Here is a 23,467-nt window from a genome sequence, read left to right as displayed (position 1 = left end):
TAATGTCCATCCACTGAGACAAAAGGACAATATCAGCATTAATTGAAAAAGAGAAAAGCTTCACATATATATATATATATATATATTTGTGGGTTAGGGTTGGGTGCAGGCCTCAGATTTTCATCTTATCACATATCACATATCACACAGGACGGTTGCAGACCGGTTATTAGCAATTGCGAGTGGCCATGTGAGGACAAACAGTTGACCCATGCACCACTACAAAACACTTCATTACATTTCTGTTGCAGTATACAGTAAACATTACTACCCTATCATCATCATTAACAAGCTAATGAAACCAGGGGGATAGACTGTCAACAGTATCAAGGGGTAAAACTATTTCAGAGCCTGGAGGTAATTCATCAAATTACACATGAATATTAGATGATGATACATTTAATTAATTTTAGTCCCACTTGAAAAACAGAGTGCTCTTTACTTTACTGTGAGTCTTTTATTTACTTGAAGGGTAGCAGCAATATATCCTTGAGGTATTGAAAAGACAATGATACAAAACATTACACCTAGACAATACAAATAATGACAGTATCAATTTGTTAGTGCAATGTGTTAAACATATTGGATATATGAACAAATGAATACATGATATTATGAGGGACATATCAGGACAGAGAGATAAGTTTATGAGTTTACATTGCATTCCCCGTTCAAACATGCAAACACATCTGCAATAGAGACACACTGAAAAACACTGCTTAAGCCATACATCAGTGTACATTGAATACTAGACACAGTTTTCAGTAGTTATTGTAGTACTAACATGATGTTCATTGCCCAATCCCATGCTTTGTGCAATGCAATGTGATACGATAATTGTTGCATATAACATAATTTTGCAACTAACCATTCTCCATGATAGTGTGTGAGGGAATAAATCAGAAAGGAGCGTCCATCTTAGTTTGCTCCCCCAGACATGTGCTACTGCTGTTCACACTGCTGTCTCTGCTGTCACAGTCTTTGGGGACAAATCCCAGCGGATCTGACCGGATGATATACCTGAAAGACAGAAGCACATGTAAGCATGCAGGGATTGAATCCACACGCAACTCTCTCCCGTTTCATTTCTCCCCCTTACTTTCTCTTTAATTAAAAATAATTTCAAAGAGAAATGGGAATTCCCATTCCTTAAAAAATAAAATATGAATGGTTGTTTAAATTGGTAACATCCTCACAAGGAAGTTACTACCATACGTACACTACTGTATGTCATTCAGCCATACGTACACTACTGTATGTCATTCAGCCATACGTACACTACTGTATGTCATTCAGCCATACGTACACTACTGTATGTCATTCAGCCATACTTACACTACTGTATGTCATTCAGCCATACTTACACTACTGTATGTCATTCAGCCATACTTACACTACTGTATGTCATTCAGCCATACGTACACTACTGTATGTCATTCAGCCATACTTTCACGGAACCCATATTGGCCTTGTTATGTCATCCACATAATCCAATTGCACGTGTCTGCGAGCACCTGTTTTCCCCCACGTTTCCAATAGAATCTGGTTCTATTTGAGACACTACACTCCAACCTTGCATGCTTGTTGGTTCACACACTCGGCCAGTGCGGATGTTACACTGCCATTCAGCCATACTTACACGATGTCATTCAGCTCCAGCCTGGTGTCAGGGGGTGGGTTGATCAGCACGTAGGAGTAAGTGCTCTGGCTTTCATTTCTTTCATCTATGACAGGAAGCATACATTAATGATCATGTCGTTCAGGATGGAAACACCCTGCTATTCACTTACTGTTAGTTTGTGTTCAAGACTGCCAATCCTGTCTTGTGAATGCAAATGAACTACTATAATATACACACAATAATCAGACTTTTCATTATAAAGTCAAGTCCCATTGTGTAGTCAGTGTTGCAGCTCACCGTGCATTGCAGGACAGAGGCCCAGGCTGTTCATCCTGTTGTCGACCAATTGAGCCAGCTCCTGTCTCTCTGAGAGACGGGCGAGACCCAGACCCCCCCTCTGGGCCCCCCTGTGGGTCTGCCGCGGCCCCCTTCGACTCAGCCTCTGCACCCACTGTACACTCTTCCTCCTCAGCTTACTGCTATCCAACGGGTCACTGGAGGTGGAGCTACGATGAACCCTCCTGGCCAAATGGAGGGGCTCTCTCTGCTCCTTGGGATCGTCCAGGTCCTCAACACTCACTGAGAGCTGGGACTGGATGCAATAACATGATAAAGAAAAATCTAATGACGCAGATCAAGTACACTAGAACTAAACAGGAATGTTAAAGGGGTAATCTGGGATTCAAACAACAACAAAGTGATCACCCCGCCACGTTTTTTGTTGAATAGCTGAGGGATTGGGCTGGAGACATGTTTCAAATTCATAGACAGAGCTATAGATGCAAGGACTGACAATTCATGACATCAAAATGATTGTTTTAACTATGCTTTGAAGCTATACAGTATTTGTTTATGATTCAATTGTTTACAAACAATGGAGTAAAAGAAGCTTATATTTTGGGTTCTGATGGGGTACAACTGTTGGTCTAAGCTCATGAGGCATTAATAAGTTATATTCTTCAAGAATCAATGGCTATATCCTGTATTATTAATTTAAAAGTCCAAAAATGAATGGATAAACCAATCCCATATTTCCCCTTTTAAATCCAATAAATAATCAAGTGTATTTACTAGACTGAAAAAAGTCACAATGTGATAAAGTGATGAAGAACACACCAGATGATGTGCACCACTGGACATGTCTTAATACCACTACCAATGTCAAGCCTCAGCACAACATATCAAGCCCAATTTAACCAAGTCTGATCACAGCAAAGAAAAAATGTTGTGCTATTTGGCAGGACTACACAAGACCAAAATCAGATCAGGCAAAATAAATATTCATTTGTTTTCATGAATTACAGAATCACACATACAGCAGACAATAATGAACTTACTTGTGATGACGGCTCATATTGCTTATTATTGGGAATGACAAAAGGAAAGAGATAAATCATATCAATGTTACTAAATTGTTAAATGCTAAAATAATCCACCAATGATGTCAAACAGCAAAAACAGAAACATTAAAATGACCAGCAAGGCATGGAGAACTTCTAAGCTGGTATTTGATTTCACAGGTGAAAAAATGTGTATAAAGCACAAGCCTGGTTGAGTGGGCACCTCTAAGGACTCCGTTGGCTGGGGCTCCGTCTTGTAGATTCCAATGGGAATGTCTCCGGCAGTAGAACAAAGTTTTTGATAGAGCCTTCCATAGGTCTTTATCCATAGGTCCTCCTCAGAGATTTGCATCTAAAGGGGAGCGCATTGGCGATAAAGCAGAACAGGCCCTGTTCATATAAGTTAGAAATGCATCCTTTCTCCCTTCTTTTCTCCCTCCCTCCCTCCTTCCTTCCCTCTATTTGTCGATTCTTGTTTCCTTTGTTTTGTCCCTTCTTCCCTCTATGTATCCCTCCCTTCTTCATTCCTTATTTCCTTCCTTGGGGTTATCACTCCCTTTAGAGGAGCAGAGGGAGCCAACTCAGACTATTGAGATGGATGCACCCTGTCTCACTCACAGCGCAGAGGAAGCCAGAGCCGGGGGTGGTGTCCAGCCCCAGCAGCAGCCTGGTGATGGAGATCATGTAGTCTTTGACAAACGCCTGAAACAGCAGGCCAGGTAATAAACGCAGGAAGAGCACATGACAAGATAAGCACATGATGTCAAACAGTGTTCATGTGGACAGTCACAGCAACACAGTCATATTCAGTTTATATTCTAGACCAGTATTTTTAAATCCTGAACCTAGGCACCCCCAGGGTGTGCAGGCCTTTGTTCTGACCCAGTACAAACACACCTGATTTATCTAATCAGCATGCAATTAAAATGATGTCCCACTCTATTTACATCTTATAGTTGTCTAGCACTAGTATTCAAAGTAGTGCACCACCCCAGACAGTTTTTCTGTCAGAATCACCATATTAAAAAAAAGTCCATGCCTTTTGGATCTGAACTTCTTGCAATAAATTAGGTTAAAAACGGTTACTCAGAAGCAACATTGGTGTAACATATCCTTGATTTGAGTGTTTTTTCTTCAAGTCTTTACAGAATGAATGGGCTTCAATGGGCAACGCAAGCTGACCAAAAGCTGTATCTGAACATCGAAAGAAGCGAGATACACACATAAAAACTACTTGAGGTAGGTGACTATATCAAATCCAAGTGCAAAACAACTATAAGACGTAAATAGACTTGAACATCCCTGTAAGCCCTTAATACAGTATATTCACTGCAGATATTCACTGCATGCCTCAAGGTTATAGGTATTGCTTATATTTGATGACCCCCAACAGGAAATAGGGATAGCCTCAAGAGAACATACAGAGCTAAGCTTTGATAGATCAACAGTAACATGCCAATACTCTCTGCTGCTGTAGACCTACATACAGGTGGTTCCTGGTTACCTGGTAGAGGAGAGTGTCCAGCATCCCAATACTGAAGACCCTCCCAGCAGCAAACGGCAGTCGGAACATAAAGGCCAGATTGGAGCCTTTCTCCCGCTCTTTCTGCTCCCATAGACACAGAGAGACAGATAAAAATACGACATCAACAGCAAGCAAGATATGTGTAAGAGAGGGCCCCCTGGTGGTTAATAGTGGTACGAGTGGAAGGTTTAACTGGAATGCAGTGATATCAATAATGACATAATGCTACCATAGTCCCTCTGCAAATATTACATGATACATGTATCTATTAATACACCTTTCTCTGTGGAAAAAGGTCCACAGCTGGCACTGTTTGAGAGAGGGGCAGAGATGTGATCTAACCGTCTGTAGTTTCCAGGCTTTGCATATGCAAAACCATCTGTTCCTTAGCTTAGAAGACTACTCCACTGATGTTATGCACAGGCAGTACATCCTTTACTACTGCAGATTAAATGAAAAACTATAGACAACAATAAGCAATGTAAATCTGTGTGTTTATAGAACTATAGACAACAATAGGCAATGTAAATCTGTGTGTTTATAGAACTATAGACAACAATAAGCAATGTAAATCTGTGTGTTTATAGAACTATAGACAACAATAAGCAATGTAAATCTGTGTGTTTATAGAACTATAGACAACAATAGGCAATGCAGTATAATAATGTAGTTGTCGGAGGAAAGAAAATGAAAGATTTGACTAATAGGTATACATTCAGGTGTATTACCTTCTCCAGTTTGGAGAGGAGCAGAGAGTAAGAGTCTTTTGCTCTGAACAGCATGAACCTCATGTTGGCAGGGTGGGTCAGCTCTGTGACGATACTGAGACTGGAGAATAACCTGGGTGAGAAACACATTGTAGATGAGAAAACTAACACAAATCAGAAAACCACAACAGAAGATATTGTAAAAATGTTTTGTTTTGGGACAACAACAATCTATCACAAAATGTCTTTACAACTAAAACAATTAGGTTTTGACTATAACTGTTTTACAAATATGTTACAGTAACAGTGGGTAAATTCTGAACCTTGAACACAAAATCTGTTATTTAAAAACATCTTCAATATAGGCCCATAGTCAATGGATGTATAAAGAATTTTCACAAAACATCAGCATTCTTTTCTGCTTTTCTCTCAACAAAAGGAAGACGAGAACATGAGCAATTTTCGTCAGAAACCTGAACTGATTCACTGATGCACTGTGACAAGGTTGCCAAGGAAACAAGCTCTGCAGTATGTGCCTCTTCTCTGTCTATTTTACACAACCTAGTGAATATAACAAATTCCCCAGCCCCTAATGACTTGTTTGAGCATAATCTCTGTATTTTATAGATGGCGGTTTGGCAAAATATATTAAAACATATGTCTGTAGATATCTCTTTTGGTGCCAACACAATGCTGCTAACAAATTCACATCAATAATTTAATCAAATATGAAGCGTATGCGAATGTTATGTATATGGCATATTGTGCAGAACTACAGTATACAATGGCTTCACCCATATCTTCACCCATGTATAAATGTATAACAATGGTGACAGTGGTTTGGGGTACCTGAACAGTGTCTGTACGTTGACTATGGTTTTGGCATCAGCCATGTAGTCCTCCTCAGCACTCATGGTGCTCTCCTTGTCCACCACCACCATGTTGGCAGCGAAGGACACCCCGCACCTCAGGACGTCATCCAGGCTAGGGGAAGAGAGAGAAAGAGAGAGAACAATAGGAGCTACAGTATCTATCTTAGCATGAGTCGCTTGGAAAGAGAGAGGCTTAACCGATAGTATCACAGTCAGAAGCTGTCTGGTAGGATGACTTTGGTGACAGGATTCATGAGAAATATCTTAGGAGGTTCCTTCCATTTCCCTTGAGATGTATTATTCATAGCGAGGCTTGTTCTGGAAGAGTTAATGCATAAAAAAATATGCAGCGTATTCACACAACAATTGGTGGTCTATAAGATTAGTAGTGATATATCATGCTTCACGTACTTGTCGATCGAGCCCACCATGTAGTACACCATGGGGAACCAGCAGATGGCCTCCAGAAACTGTGTATCAGGTCTGGAGAGACATACAACACACCCATTACAAGACATCCCTAAAACAGTCACTTATAAGAGAAAAGGCCACATAGATGTAAGCAATAGCCATTGTTTCTCTTCATTGACGTTAATGTTTTGTAACTTCTAAACATGTAGATAATCGATCTCCAACTTGAACCTTATCTATCATTGAAGATATACCCCAAAAAGAGAAAAAGGGAATGTACTATATTGCTACTATAAAAGAGATAGAAATATGGTGTCCTTACTGGTTATCTAGGAGCAGCACGATAGGGTTCAGCTCTCTCTTTGGTCTGTAGGAAGATCTGAGAGGGACAATGAAGTTATACAGTCCGTTCCCCGCTGTCTCAGCTGAGACGATGATCAGCTTGTTTTTAAAGTTGTATGCTGTTGCATCCACACAGTAGTTATGCTGGCAAACCTGTGACCAAAGTAAAGACCATACACAGTACTGTATGAAAGGCAATGTTCATGATGATTTAGAATAATCTATACTGCATTTATTGGATAAGTGACTTGCATTTACCCTCTCCAGCCTCAGACAACAGTTTGGCACTTTCTCCTTCATGATATGGCACAGTGTGGGAGAACTGCCAATGTAGGGCAGATTTGGAGGATATCCTTTGACAAAGCTTGAAATGAAGAAACACTCAATTCACAAATCATAAGTTTACACAAGTCTCCAATATTACCTCATATCAACAGACAAAATGAGTCACAAATCAGCTGAAACCATGAAAAGCTCCCAATGATGTGAATGGATAAAACAAAACAAAAAACACACCCCTCAGTTGCTAGGTCCTCATTAGAGTGCATAGTCTCGTCCTCTGATAGGTCGCTGTAGGGGTCACCTGCTTGCAGAAAGGAAGGGTCGGGCACCTCAAGCACAGGGCCAATGCTGGGCCTCCTGCTACTTCCCTTCCTGTCCTCAGGGGGGAGACAGAGAGTTGGTCCACAACTGGGCCTGCAGCCTGTGTCCTGGAGGTCTATAGCCACAGTGCCTGAAGTGTAAATGGAGCATGCAATGTATAATGTTAACATATAGTGTATTGTATGTTAAGGCCTTCATTTCATTTCATTTAAGCACCCAATGGCATAACCACTGCACTGTTACAGTGATTGGGCTTACAGTAATAGGGCTACCGTACCTGTCAAACATACTAGCCCTACTGTAATAGGCCTACTGTACCTGTCAAACATACCAGCCCTACTGTAATAGGCCTACTGTAGCTGTCAAACATACTGTCAATTAATTTATAAGATCTCTGAAAATAATGAGGAACACAGCAATGCAGGTTGCCATCATTGTAACATAAACCATTTAAGACAGAATGGGGTATGAATGGTGTCTCTGTAAGTGTCATACTATACAACATGTGTTGTGTTGAATATATCTGATACATTGACAAAAGACACATATACAAAGTTGTAATATATTAACAAATTAATCATCATCATCATGCAGAACAGTTGATGTCTGACCCACTAAAACAACACTGTATAGTTTTCTTATATTTCTAAGGTCTAACCCATGCTGGCAATAACGCTGTGAACAGGTAGCCTTGGCCGGTTGCTCCTCTTCACCCTCTGGGTCTTAAAGGTGGAGTTCTCCTCCTTGGTGGTGTTGATGTAGAAACAGGTGTCGTTGGGGCTCATTCTGAACTGAGGCCCAGGGTTCAGGAGGATGCCCTTACTGTCTTTCTTGCACACGCCCATCAGACACACTCCATACCTGAGGACAAAGCATCAAAGGTCCAATCCTCACTTCTGCAGGTGTAACATTTGGGTAAATCATGCATTGAAATCAATGGGAGATATGTGTGAAATACACAAATCCAGGGTCTCTGGTCATGATTTGGCCTGGGATGTTGACATTCATTATAAGTAGGTATCTTGTCGCATTGCCATATTCAGCTTTATGCAGCATGGATACAACTCAAATGACGATGATCTCGCAATCACACCAGTGTTGTATAAAAATAAAGCCATTTGATAGGTAAGACTTTTAGATAAAAATAATTCTTGGAACCTTGCAGACACAAAAAAAAAAAAATTGCCTACTGGCATTACGATGACCCCTGGTGTGAGCATTGATTACATTGTCTTATGATGACTGTTGGATAGATGATTCACTTACTTAAACAAATGTATTGTTGTAAGTCGCTTTGGATAAAGGCGTCTGCTAAATGCCATAAATGTAAATTTTTGTGCAGCTTACTTCTTGTGTGCATGGAAGGAGGCATAGGTGAAGCTTTTCCCCACATATTCCGAGAAGAAGACACTGTCTCTCATGGCAATGTTGTACACCTCGTTTCCAGAGCACTTTCCATACGTCCTTTGCCACTGCTCTGGAGACTGCTGCCCCTCCCTGAAACACATACAGAAACATGGGGTTGGACTCTATCTGGGCTGCCCCTGCAGATGAATACATAGGTAACATCTGAGGGTATGTGGCATTTCTCCATGACTCAGATTCTCTATGATTACAGATCCCGTGGAGTATAAACCACTGATAAAACAATGTGTGGACCTCAAGTTAAGGGTGTAGAGTAATTCAGTGTCCTGAGCGTATATGTGTAGGTATTGAACAGTAGGATCTGAACTGTACTTACAGGCCATCAGAAGTGTGGACCAGTAGGGTGATAAAGGTGGAGGTGGCTGGACAGATGCAGTTCAGGGCCAGCATTGCATACTTGAATTCCTCCTCACAAACCACATGATCTACAGGACAAGAGCCACAATGTTTTAGAAAGGGCTTCCCTCACCTTTAGATTAATGTGGCTAACGTGGACCAATCAAAGTTGAAAATAAATAAACGTTGTTAACCAATAGAAGAGTAGTACTCCAGAAAGATATGGACCTCCGAGTGTAATTCAAATGTATCCAATCAACTGTATTACAACAATTAATAAGTATAATTAATGGACCTTTTACCTGCAAATTTGACATGGAATGTATTCTCGGGCTTCAGAATCTGGACGTAAAGAGGGCACTTTGGAGCGAAGTCCTTTACAGCCCAAGCTCGCAAAATTGTCTGATGGTCCTACAATGCAGAAGAAAAAACATACTGTAGGCCTACATGTGCTGTAGCAGACAGGTATAATTTTGACAGAGTTTGATAATGTGGATCCAAACACACATTTAAGTGGGTCCTGATTATGTTTATATCAAGGATCATTCTACCCCCTTCAGCAGAAGGTATACAAACAGACAGGCGGAGCAGACCACCTTTAGGGGCTCTATTTTCAGTCAACGCAAAACGGACGCAAGGCATATTGGCAATTTGTGGCATTGGTAGCAGGTTGAAAATACAACAGCGCTGTCTTGTCTGTGCTCACGTGTGAGAAGTTCAGACACACCACCTAAGCGCCACTGACAGCGCTCGACTAATATATAGTCCTGTCATTCTATTATCAGTCAGGTCACTCCAGAGTTGCGCCAATTCCAATTCGATTGCAGTCAGTTGAAGTAAACATGGATTTGCTATTCATTTCCTGAACTTACTGGAATGTTTTGGAATTGAGCCTGGAAGCACAATGTAAATGTCATTGCAGAAGTTGTTTTAGTGATAGTGACATTTAAAATGCAAGATAAGGTATGTTTAAAATGTTCAGAATCAATGTTGAATCAATTAAAGGAGGGTTTTTTAGAGGTAAATGTATTATAGGTGACGTACTGCAGCTGTGCGGTCCACTTCACAGCGACTGCTCAGGATGAAACAGGCCTCTGCATTGTCCAGTCTGCAGGAGAACGAAACACAAAGCAGCCAGCTGTACTAATAACTAACATAGGTAACAGTAACCCTTAGCTACATCTCAATAGTATAAAGTGGCTTCCTCTGCTCATCTCCTTCTGCTATATCCACCATAAACCATGGCAACAGAAAAAAGCAATATGGTGGATGGCTATCCGCTATTTCCTGTCACCATTACAGCTCTCTCACATTAGTGTACTTGATGGGGAGAAAATGGGAGGAAGAGGCGTTGACTCACTTGGCCCGTATCAGATCCTGGTCCTTCAGGACTGACCCCTGGAGGTAGATGACCCTCTGGGCCCACATTGGGATCTGGAGGACCCTGCGCACCTGGACGTCCATCTCTGTCGGACACAGGATGAGGACGTAGTAATCCTGGAGCACAGAGAATACAGAGGAACAGGAGCCAGGACAGATGAGGTGGTTGGGGATCTAGCTGATGGAGCTAGCATGATCATATGGCATTAGACCCTGCACAAGCACGCACACACAGGAATACTGTGCACACACATACACACACACACTGAGGCTCACCTGTAGCTTGGAGTGTGCGTAGAACTCATTGAGGAAGTCCATGAGTACGTCTATCTTGAGGGAGCTGACACACAGGGCCACATGTTTCTCTGTCTCCGCCCGTTGTCTGCTGTAGTTCCCCCCTGACTTCTGCCTCTCCATCCACAGGTAGGCCAGCTGCTCAAACTGACCAAGCACAGGTAGGCCAGCTGCTCAAACTGACCAAGCACAGGTAGGCCAGCTGCTCAAACTGACCAAGCACAGGTAGGCCAGCTGCTCAAACTGACCAATCACAGCCAGAACCACCAAACCTTACTGGCTCTGCCAAAGGTGTTATTAAGTCTACTGCTATGGCTATTTACTAACAGTACAGTACACCTAGTACAACTGTCCAACACATTTTCTAGGAGAAAGCAAATATTGTTTATCAAATCATGGGAAATGTGGTCAAATCTAACTAAATCATCCCATTATAATTGGCTTTCCAGTGTAGAGGAAGAGAGAGAACATGAGGGTTTGTCTGCTCTAGGCCAACCAAACCAATTGCCTTATAATGTGTCTAATATGATTACAATGCATTTGTGTCATTGGGCTGACTTCCTGTTACCGAAAATATGTAATGTGATATGCTGTACAGTACAAGGTCATTTACGGTAACAGATGCTTTTATCTTAAAGGAGCAGGGCATAAGTTCTACCACCTCTGGCCACCGTGGCGAAATTCAGTTGGAAGTAATAATATAAACCCCCCTGAAATGGACTTGGCAGTGTTGGACATTAGCTGTTGTGTTTTTGCATGCCCGCAAATTCAAAGAGGCAGTTACCGGAGACAGAAAGGCGAAAATCGTTGAGTCCGTGAACACCCCTGGTTACCTATCTTCTGCTGTAGACTGAAGACCAATCTCTTCAGGCTACATCTTGACTGTCCCTCCTAAAGACCTCCTCACCCCCCACTACCCCTCTGTACAGTTCCTCTACAAAAAGCGTCTGCTAAATGGCATAAATGTAAATGTAAATACAATAACAACATGTTTGTATTCAAACCAAGTGTCAGGTAGGACACTCCATTTTAGAAAGCGTTTTTTTTTATTTTTATCAAAACAGCGTTCGTAAATGATTATTTTTTTTCAATGGATCTCATTCCCTGATCGCTACCGATTAATCATTACAACCATTAGGAAGCTTTTAGAAAGCTTGAATGTTAGATACTGGACCTATAGAAGAAGAGACATTCTATAAACAACACAGTATGTTCACTAGCTATATACCGTATGACCCATACAGGACACAAACCCACAACTCTGGAGTTAGAAGCACCATGCTCCAATTATGTGTGCTCTCACTTGGATGGGCAGCACCACCAGCGCCACAGAGATCATGACCACCACCAGCAGCTTGGAGGGCCACACACTGGGCAAGACGTCACCGAAGCCCACGGTGGAGAAGGTGACAATGCAGAAGTACAGGGAGTCAAACAAAGTCAGCTGCTTCCCTGTCCGCTCCAGGTGCTGGATCCCACAGATACTGTCACAACACAGGGGAGGCAATAACAATAACACATGGGGCATCACAATAAAAAGATTGTGTAAACTTACAAGATGTCCAATTGCGCACTTACAAATGCACAGGCGCACAACAATACGTATCAAGCCATCTCCTTTATCTCTTTCAGTGATCTCCAATTGTGACGTAATTCATTAGTGTTTTACGTAAAGAGCATGTCCTCAAATGTATCTTATCGAGTACAAAGTATATTTGACCGAAAGGTTATTGATATCATGGAAATATTTTATTGTAAATCTAATGTTGTTTGCTTTTATGTTCTGGTTTTAATATTGTGGCTGGTCTTTTATTTACATTTTCAGTGGAATCACCTTTAGTCCCTCTAGTCTGGTAAATAGATTTGAAAGACTTGGCTTACAAATACATGTCCTCTCTTTTGTGACTTTATGATTACAATGGGAGAACATGTTGCCATTCCTTTATTTAAACCTTTATTTACATATCAGCCAGGACAAACACAAGTTTACAGGAATATTCTTATGTCTGTGTATGTGTGTGTGGGTGGGTGTGTGCGCGTGCATGTCTGTCTGTCTGTCTGTCTGTCTGTCTGTTTACTCTGACCATTAGCCTCCACCAGTAACATCACTTTACGACTCATCAGTAACAGACAAACACTACAATCAGACACACACAAACATTACTGGCAGGGCAAAAGGCAGGACTGAGATCACTTATGAACCATTAGCCAATGGCAATCAGCATGGATGAGTCAACCCACCAGACACTCAGAGGAGCTGTTAGCGTTGCTTTTACAATCACTCACTGATAGTAGCCGGAACATTGTCTACATGTGCAAATACAGCATAGACATACACGTCTATGAGCCACTTAGAGCAATAGGTGCCTTCAGTTTCTGCCCTGCCAGGTCACAAACATCTGACCTATCTGCCAAAAACAAGCCAATTCTGTTTAGTGACAAAAAGGCACAAATCAACCTAATAGCAACATTGAAATAATATTTTTGGAGTTCATATTAAATTTACAATCATTCTACTGAAGCACTATATTAACTGCAAGGCAGAACTGCAAGGCAGAACGTCCCATCTTCATTAAAAAACTGTGAAAGCTTCTTTCATCAACACATTAAGAGCGAGTCTGTTTTTCAGGATCTAACTGGAGCCATTACCTTTCGTGGCATAGCACATTACAGAGATGGCCTTGTGGCAGGAAAGTGTGGTATTGAGGGAATACTTCTGAGATAATTGACTATATAATTCCATCCGCACAGAGTGAGTTTGGGGTTACAGGTCTCTGAGCTGTAGAATCAGTGACCCACAAACATGATGTCAGTGGAGGAGCATTATCAGACAGTGACTGAGTGCTTCAAGCTCTAAGGTGGAAACCACAGATTATTACCAGCAATTCAATCTGGGCTGGCCCCATACAGGCCTAGGGAACGAGAGATAGTCTCACTTACACACACACACACACACACACACACACACACACACACACACACACACACACACATACGCACACACGCACACACACACACACGCACACGCACAAACACACGCACACGCACACGCACACGCACACGCACACGCACACGCACACACTCACCAGGTGAATATGAGGCAGAAGAGGGTGGAGATTAGGATGAGACCCTGGTTGAACATGGCTGACTGTGTTCGCTGTATGGCACGATGCAAATCATTCTGTGGGGAGGGGGAGGGGGGGGGGGCAAGTAAATACAGGGGTTAGGGCACCTAAAATAAAGGCTTACTCTCTTGCATGCAGTGACATTGCGAGGGGAAGCACCAAAAACTAAATCCTAACACTCACAATCATGTTCTCCAAGGCATACTTGGCCAGCCAACAGTTCAGAAACACCGGAATGAAGAGATTTCGTAAAGGCCGCCATATGATCTGAAATAGCACAGAAATCACCAAATCACCCTATCCCCATCAGCCCAGTGCCTGTTGTCATGCCACCTGCCTCAGAGTAAAAAAACTACTCCAGTCTGCCTCAAATGAGTTTGACAGACGCAACACTGACAATAATATCAAAATTAAATGTAGCATTGATAACATTTATCATTTGTCTATGACTACTATGACTGGCTGCTACCACTATAATGTCTGTATATCTAGCCCAGGCTAGAGTGTTCTTACTGTGAGCAGGAAGGGGACGGTGTTCACCATCTCCAGGAAGAACGTCAACCTAATTATTTGCTCCCAAATGTTCCCCTAATGACAAAAGAGAGAACATAGAGAATATATGTATATATACACACTCACCAAACACTTTATTAGGAACACTATACTAATACTGGGTAGGGCCTCCCTTTGTTCTCAAAACAGCCTCAATTCTTCGTGACATTGATTCCACAAGATGGTGCATTATGCAATTCCTGCAGATTTTTCAGGTGCACTTTCAAGCTGTGAATCTCAAAGGTGTTCTATTGGATTCAGATCCAGCGACTGGGAAAGCCCACTGAAGAACACTGAACTCATTGTCATTTTCATGAAACCAGTTTGAGACAACTTTTGCTTTGTGACATGGTGCATTATCATGCTGGAAGTAGCCATTAGAAGATGGGTAAATTGTGGCCATGAAGGGATGCACATGGTCTACAACAACACTCAAATAGGCTGTGGCATTCAAGCAATGATTTATTGGTATTAACAGGCCCAAAGTGTGGCAAGAAAACATTCCCCACACTATTACATATGTACGTGTACATATTGGTTTCACCATTCAGAAATTATAACACTTTTTATGCATAGTCCCCCTATTTTAGGGTACCCAAAAGTAATGGGACATATTCATGAAATGTTCAAATTAAGCATTCATGTTTAGTATTTGGTCGACAATCCTTTGCATGCAATAACTGCCTGAAGTCTGCGACCCAATAACCCCACCAGATGTTTTGTTTTGAGGTATTTTTGCCTAAAATCATATCATCAGGAAATTATATGCATGTTCAATTGGATTTAAATCTGAAGATTGATTCAACCTTTCCACTTTTTGGCCCTGAAAAACTCCCTAGTTGCTATGGCGGTATGTTTTGAGTCATTATCTTACTGTATGATGAAGCGCCATCCAATGAATTTGGAGGCATTTGCTTGCACTCAAGCAGACAACAAGTTTCTGTACACTTCAGAATGCATTCTGCTGCTGACAAGATAGCAAGTTCTGGTGGCAGCTATATATGGCCAAACCTAACACCCCCTGCACCATGTTTATCAGATGAGGTGGTATGCCTACCTCCTGGAGAGTGTTCCGGTCTGTGGTAAAGTTCTTTTGGGGTTTTTCTAAATGATGGTGAGCATTCTTCGGTCATCCACTATGCCAGCCTGTTTGTGATTGCTGAGCTCACCAGTTTTTTTTATTTTTTAACGATGTTCCAAACTGTTGATTTTGGCAAGCCTAAGGTTTTTGCTATGTTTATTTTTTTTCTGATTTCTCAACCTAATAATGGCTTCCTTGACTTTCATTGACACCAATACTTGACACTGACAGCTCTCTTATGCCTGCACAAATGATGTGATGGAACACACTTGATTTACCGGAAACACCTGTCAAGCCAATTGTCCCATTACTTTTGGGTACCCTAAAATAGGGGGACTATGCATAAAAAGTGTTGTAATTTCTGAATGGTGTAACCAATATGTAAAACATTTTAATTGTTTGATTTAAAATCCAAACTTTGGAGTGTAGTGCCAAAAGAAAAAAAATATTATTGTCCCATTACGCAGGGCACTCTACAATATATCTATAATAGATAGATTACAATCTGTTGGTATTAAATTAGCTGTTTTTTCGAGCTTCTAAGTAAATATTAAGGGACAACAAATGCAAGGATGCCTTTTCATATCCTTATCAATCATAATACAGTTTTGATGAGAATATTGTGAAATATGCAATATAAGGGGTTTTCCTGACACTGACATTACGATAGCCTCTCCTGTTCTGCTACTGGATGTTTTACAATTTCTCTCACACTCTTGATCTGCTTCCACTGTCTGCCCCCTGTTATATCGACTCAATTCTGCCCCCTGTTATATCGACTCAATTCTGCCCCGTTATATCGACTCAATTCTGCCCCCTGTTATATCGACTCAATTCTGCCCCCTGTTATATCGACTCAATTCTGCCCCCTGTTATATCGACTCAATTCTGCCCCCTGTTATATCGACTCAATTCTGCCCGCTGTTATATCGACTCAATTCTGCCCCCTGTTATATCGACTCAATTCTGCCCCCTGTTATATCGACTCAATTCAGTCTCCCCCATTACTACTACTCATTTATTCTGCTCTGTTCATTACTTTTTTAATTACACATATTTTATATAACATATGTAGTCTCTCATGCCAGAAGCATCTGTTGAAAGAGACCATGCCTATCGCTGTCACAGAATATACTGTACATGTATGTCTGAGAGACAACATAGTCAATGGAATGAGACTTGCCTTGTAACTCAGGTAGGTCAACAGAATTGTTTCGAGAAGACAACAAACTGCCACAGACACCTGAAATTGAAGTAATAGAAGGATGGTAAGGTATTTTCACCAACTTTGGTTGGGTTGACAAAAAGAAAGGCCAATGATATATGAGGAAATCTGTGTGTAGTTGGTGATTGTTGTGGATTCAGAAATTTCACCTGTAGTGCCCATATGAGAAGACTTCTTTTAACCCATATAATTGGCGACCTGCACGCAAAAAAAGCTTGTGTTTGTTCATCAAATGCCACATAACATCCGCTTTTCCATTGATCATCTTGACATTTAAACACAATTGAAATTTGAAAACATCTACAAAGTTTGATACTGGGGGAAAATCTCACTTTAATACAGTACATGGTTTACAACCATGTTTGTCAAAGCCCCTCAACGAACTAGGACACTAGGAAGGTGGAATTTGTGACACTGCAGTAGGATAGAACCATAGAGGTGCGCAGTAGAAACAGCTGATGAGTCTAGAAGTGATACTGAGAGTGTGTCCCCCACGCTTTATCACAAGGGTAGCTGGTGAATCTATTAGGTACTCATGTAGAAATTCCCCTCCACTGCTGTCATGACTGCAGAGTCACGACCTATCTTCCGCCATAGATTGAAGACCCATCTCTTCAGGCTACATCTTAACTGTCCCTCCTAAAGACCTCTTCATCCCCACTACCCCCCTGTACAAGTTTCTCTCCTGTAAAAAAATAATAATAACAATAATTCTTCCTTCTTCTAGCATTGTGACTGCCAACGGCCCCTGGTCCTACCATAGGTTACTTTTTCTTATGATGACTAATGGATAGATGATTCACTTACTTAAGCCAATGTATTTGTTGTAAATCGCTTTGGATAAAGGCGTCTGCTAAATGCCGTAAATGTAAATGTAATAGATTAAATACTCACCAGTCAATCATCAAAAAGACATATGTTTGATTTGTGCATCCCCAGCTTTAAAGAGAGAAGGGGTCAACAATCCATGAGTTACAATAATAAAACCTTGCCGAAGGTCTCTTGAAAAAAAATGTCTACCAAAATATGTACAATAATTAAATATTAAACATGTTGAGGTCATAGTTTATCACAAGGGCAAAGGCAGGAAACTGACAGTGAACACACCTCACCCTCATAGGGGGTTAAATACTAAAAAAATATTATAATTTTTTTTCTAATATTGAATATCCATACCAACGGTGGCCTGTTGAAAGGTCATCTGTCAACACTCGGCACATATATAGGACACAGCTCAGAACCTTCAGAGAGAAGTGGAGCACTCGTATTCTCAAGCCTGAGAGAAGACAAAGCGATCATAGTCATGTTCTTCTTCTGCACCAAGACTGCATTTGACACATTCTGTCTGTAACTGGTATCTTACTGTACCATTAAGTTAATCAGGTGACTACAACAGGTGACTACAACTTCCAAAATATGACTTACTTGATCTTTGGTTTGTGATGAAAAACAGCTTCAGTCTCTCTTTAAAGGTACTTTCATTGGCATAAAATTCAACCTGCACCCTAGGAAAAATAGTAAAGACAAGTTGTCAGTTGAGCAAGATCTACTAAGCATGTTATTTTCAGGGAGGGGGAAGCTATTTTCCCTCATAATCACTATTTATGGCACATTTAGCATGATATAATACTGATTCACTAAGAGTTTTGCACCAGGAGCAATTTACACCTGTTTATTCAATACTAGATAAAACACCAAAAACAGAACTGAACATGAAACTGTCTTCATTTGTGTTTTATTGCAATGTATCCTTCCCTCTCTTAACCTTTTTATTTTATTTTTAAATGTGTATTTCCCTTTGGAAAAAGCAGATGCAATTTGCACTACAGTGCAAATTTAGTGAATCAGGCCCACAGTTTTATGATGTATTTATCGTCAAGCATAAAATATAGTTATACTGTACATTCAGTAACACTCTACTTCAGTAACACTCCACTCTACCATTCATTTAGGGTGCATAACATAAAACAATGTGCAGTATTTCTCTATACAGGTCATCACTCTTTCCATAATCACTACACTTTGCAGGACATACTGTAGATGGGCTATGTCAAAAAAGACCTGGTGTTGCAATTATTATTACTTTAGCCACAAGAAAGTATGGGTTGCACATTACTTTACAGTGTTTTCTTTTAAACGAATTAACCATTAATAGGACGGTATATAAACTGTGTATAATGTGTAAATGTATCTAGCTATCCAGAATACATGTAAGGTCTACCTATTCATTTTGAGGATAAAATCGTAGAGCATAAATTAAGAACAGCAGGCATTAGGCCTATGTGTTGCCAATAGTGGTTAATAGGCAGACCTTGTTAAAGATAACATCCATAATGACAATACACATCTAATATTTGCAAATGCAGGGTACAAAGATTTCGTGTAAAGTGTTACTATGTGTTTCACTAATCTCCCTGTCTTGATGTGAACTCCGTAAACTTACCTGTCGTCAAAGTTCTGGTCTCTGAGTAACACATCCCTAAACCTATACCTGGGGGGAAGAGGGGGTACTTCGCTCTCCAAATCAACCATAGTTCCCCAAACCTGTTCATCAGACGGTCACTTCAAGTATGTGGTCAACGACTAGCCCAAATAAATAATAATAACTTTGATAACATTAATCAAACAAGTGTCGCACGGATTAAAGACTTCGCCGAAAATACTGTGCATAATTCCAACCTACATAAAATACTGCATAATCTTGGGAAAGACGTGACATTCATTCTTTGTAGACAAAATGTAGGTACCATTCTCATCCCTCTCTCGGACTAATTATCAGCATCCACGACGGGCGTGACTCGTGCATTTGAGACTCGTGTATAATGCCCAAGCCTATTACGTCATCATTTGGGATGCGCAGTTAGCATCCAAAGATTCAGAGCGCGCTCATATGGCAAGCATTGACATGCTGAAGTTTATTTAATTTATCTTTGTTCTCTCTTTGTGTTTGGTTGTAGGCTTAAGTTTAAGTTTAGAATTTAAGAATGTAACCCAGCCTGTGTTTATACCCTCGATCCTAACTTCTGCGGCGGAGATAGATTCATAGCATAGGCTAGGCCTACAGCCTACATTTATAAATAAGTGGTATCCAATAGGCCAGCTATTAATGCATGCATATGGGTAATGTACTCATTTCACTTATTTACTGTGGCAGGCTAGGCTATGGGCTGTCACATGTTGTTACTTAAACTTTAGTAATGTAGGTTGACCAACATGACCTCAAGATTATTTGGAAAACTAGACCAAGACCTATCGCAATGTTTCAAAACACTTGGTTTTGCTGCTCTAGACAATTATTAACTTGGACACATCTGAACTGAATAATTTGTGAGATCAACACTCACTATTCAAGCAGAAGCATTTCCATGAGGCTGAACAGGCATAGGCTCTGAAAAAAAGGATGGATGAACTGAGATGTTTACTTTTGACTTTGATTTTGGGACAGTATACGATAAGAGCTTTGACTCAATATCATTTAAACACCTCACACATTGGATAGATGACTATATGTCACTGTGTTCCCCTATCATTGAATATATAAGGAGGCTTTTGCTAGATCCATGCCATACCAAAAACGTTTCAGGTAGGGTGGTATTTAGCAGCTGATTTGGGGGCCTGTCCTCATCATGACTTTAAAAAAACGGAATGAAACTGCCTGTGTACAGTATATAATGGTTCAACACTGCTTAAAATGGAGTTCAAATGTTTTTTTCCATTGTCAATGACTTTTCGATTTTAGGACAAGGTTCTGGACAAGTTCTGGTCTGTACTAAACCCAGCCTTTCGCGGTTATTTTGTCCCTGATGAAGAAAGTTATCCATATGGCACGGAGATAAAATATGCACGTGATCGCGACCTGAGGCATCTGTGTTCTCTGAGCTCCAAACAGAACAAGACTTCCGGTTTCGCTTTTCGCCGTTTTCGCGGCTTCAAAATAAAAGCGCAAGTTAAAACATTAAATGGAAAATGATGGGATCACAATATTTTCTCTTATTTTTGCTGAATTAAGGACAAATTACCCAGCAGAAAGTATATACAATTTTGATCTTTAAAATGTACAAATTGGTGCCATTACATGTCATTTTACACATGCCTATTATATTTGTATAAACTGGACTGTATAGATTTCAATTCATCACTGGTACTATTCTACCAGGCAACACTTATGGAATATGGATCAGATGAGTTTATGTCTAAAGCCTTGTCTTAGCAAATGTTGGCTATTTTCTGCGGCCATACACCTCAACGTGCCCTATTTGCACTGCGTAGTAGGACACATAATCATGTGCTCTGAGCTCCAACTGGCTCTATAAAGCTCCATTAAGACTTCCGGTTTTTCGCTTTTCGCGGCTTCAAAATAAAAGCGAGAGTTAAAACATGAATGGAAAGTGATTGGATCATTTTTAACTGTTGAGACACAATAAAGTGGCAATAATTGTTCGTATGAAATCCCTCATGGTTGAAACTCAGTCGATATGTATACTAGAATGGTTGTTGAGTATAGTGGTAGTCAAAATCATGTTTAGCCTTGGAAAATATTTTGTGTAAAATCCATTATGTGTTCCTTATGCAATCTAGACAAGGCACTTTTAACTGTTGGGCCACAGTAAAGGGTCAATAACTGTTCGTATGACATCCTTATGGTTGAAACTCACCTGATATGTATACTAGACGTGTTGTTGAGTATAGTGGTAGTGAAAATCATGTTTAGCCTTGGAAAATATTTTGTGTAAAGTCCATTATGTGTTCCTTATGCAATCTAGAGGTGGCACTTTTAACTGTTGGGCCTCAGTACAGTGGAAACATTTGAGTGGGAAACTGCAAATTGTGTGTGTGTGTGTGTGTTTGTGTTTGTGTGTGTGTGTGTGTGTGTGTGTGTGTGTGTGTGTGTGTGTGTGTGTGTGTGTGTGTGTGTGTGTGTGTGTGTGTGTGTGTGTGTGAGAGAGAGTGTGTGAGTGAGAAAGTGCAGGAGAGGATGACTGTGTAAATGGGTGTGAGTGAGTGTATGTTATATTGTAGTGTATTATCGAGCCATGTTATAGTTTCTGTTTACTTTGTCTGTCCCTGTCTTATATTAGGCTGTATCATTTTTGTTCTTGTTTTGTCCGCTTGTGTGTCTGATCGTGTTGTGACTGGTGGCTGTCTTGTTTGTTGTTATGCACAAAAATACAATTATAAAACAAGAACAAAAAGGGAATCAAGAAGGATTCTTTTACATTTGACATCTGAGGACATCTGACAAGTTAAAACAACCTTCATTTTCTTCTATTAATCGTACATTGGGTGCTGAGCAAATAATAAACATACTGGTGATAAAACACCCACATTTAAGTGAATATATTAAGAATAAATAAAAGCCAAAGATAAATAGACTACTCATTATAAACCAAGCAAATGTGCCAGCATCAGAAGAGTGATTGATTAATAGATGGATAATTTCTAAAATGATACTGATCTACCATTGGAGTCACACCTGTACAGAATCTTCACACTTATTTTGGATTGTGTGCCACCCTATCTAATGATAACTCTGTCCACATTTCGAGAATAAAGCCGCAGTTATATTTCAAGATTAAAGTATGGTATTTGGTTAATTGCATGCCTCCCTGTTGCTGTGCACCACCATTGAAATGCCTGGGTTAGATGACCTTGCATGGTAAAACTATACTTGTTAATGTACCACAGTGATGGCAAGAGTAATGTGTGTTGAAAAAAAAGGAACATACTGCCTAAAATCCAGACTACTGTAACTACAACATCTTTATTGAATGAAGTCTGAAGTGTACAGTAACACTGTGTCCAAGCAAATGCTTTCAAACTCAAGGCGCTTCATCATACAGCAAGACAATGATTCCAAACATACTGCCATAGCAACTAGGGAGTTTTTCAGGGCCAAAAACTTTTCAGAAGGAGGAACCACACAGACTTGGATGAGGTACTGGCCTTTGGGCATAGTGAAATCAACAGTAATGGACAAATGCAAGGCTACAAATGGTTGCATCATCGTGCAATTCTGAAAGGTTTTTGTAGTAACGCAAGATACTATACGACAGATAATCAGGTTGATTGATCCTCAAGGTGTGGAGCTTAAAACAGGCTGAAACAGAGATTGCAGGCAGATTGCAGGTATTATATATAATTATAATTATGGCTCTATACATGTAAGCAACCGATCCCCACAAGCTTTAGTAGGCTACCTACAGTATGAGCTAAGACAACATAACCAATCCATTTCACAGTAAAGCATAAATGTCCCTCGATATTCTATTATCGGGGAAAAGGCAGGCAGCCGCGGTCCAGTAAAATTGACTGATGGAAAACAGTTGTCAGTTGCCTATGTCAGGATTTGGACATTTTTGATGGACATAGAGTATGTTAAGCTACATCCATATTTTGTATGATATAAAAACATCACTGTCCACAGACATGGCGCGTTTTTGAAAACCTCACATTTTAAAAACCAACAACATATCGGTCCTGATACTTGTCCAAAGACATGCGTTTAGAATAAGTTTATGTGAATAAAGCTTTCATCTGTTTATAGTGGGACCATGTTTTCCTACTGTAGGTGTAATACTCAGGACCTCCAATTTGTGCACATGGTTCACTTTATTTAGCACATGTTTTG

At 40.5% G+C, this 23,467-nt stretch overlaps 1 protein-coding gene across 1 annotated transcript; it reads right to left on the bottom strand.

The window, feature by feature from the left end:
- Window positions 1-899: 899 nt before the first annotated feature.
- Window positions 900-19,371, bottom strand: LOC310807607 (potassium channel subfamily T member 2-like; the record flags this gene model as incomplete). The annotated part of the gene is made up of 29 exons (XM_083674141.1): window positions 900-1,020; window positions 1,640-1,724; window positions 1,919-2,213; window positions 3,185-3,313; window positions 3,580-3,663; window positions 4,466-4,567; window positions 5,215-5,326; window positions 6,043-6,177; window positions 6,477-6,548; window positions 6,799-6,971; window positions 7,077-7,182; window positions 7,335-7,551; window positions 8,080-8,282; window positions 8,769-8,918; window positions 9,163-9,271; window positions 9,485-9,593; window positions 10,227-10,290; window positions 10,543-10,679; window positions 10,839-11,003; window positions 12,160-12,340; window positions 13,943-14,037; window positions 14,165-14,248; window positions 14,495-14,569; window positions 16,798-16,857; window positions 16,989-17,037; window positions 17,734-17,778; window positions 18,016-18,115; window positions 18,265-18,344; window positions 19,283-19,371. 29 exons carry the CDS (start codon window positions 19,369-19,371, stop codon window positions 900-902), a joined length of 3,426 nt encoding a protein of 1,141 aa, XP_083530267.1.
- Between the last annotated feature and the right edge of the window lie 4,096 nt (window positions 19,372-23,467).

This window comes from Argentina silus (assembly GCF_951799395.1).
Source record: "Argentina silus genome assembly, chromosome: 1".
In the NCBI taxonomy this organism is placed as follows: Eukaryota; Metazoa; Chordata; class Actinopteri; order Argentiniformes; family Argentinidae; genus Argentina; species Argentina silus.
Note: the sequence above shows the minus strand (reverse complement) of the source record. Positions and strands in the feature narration are given on the sequence as shown.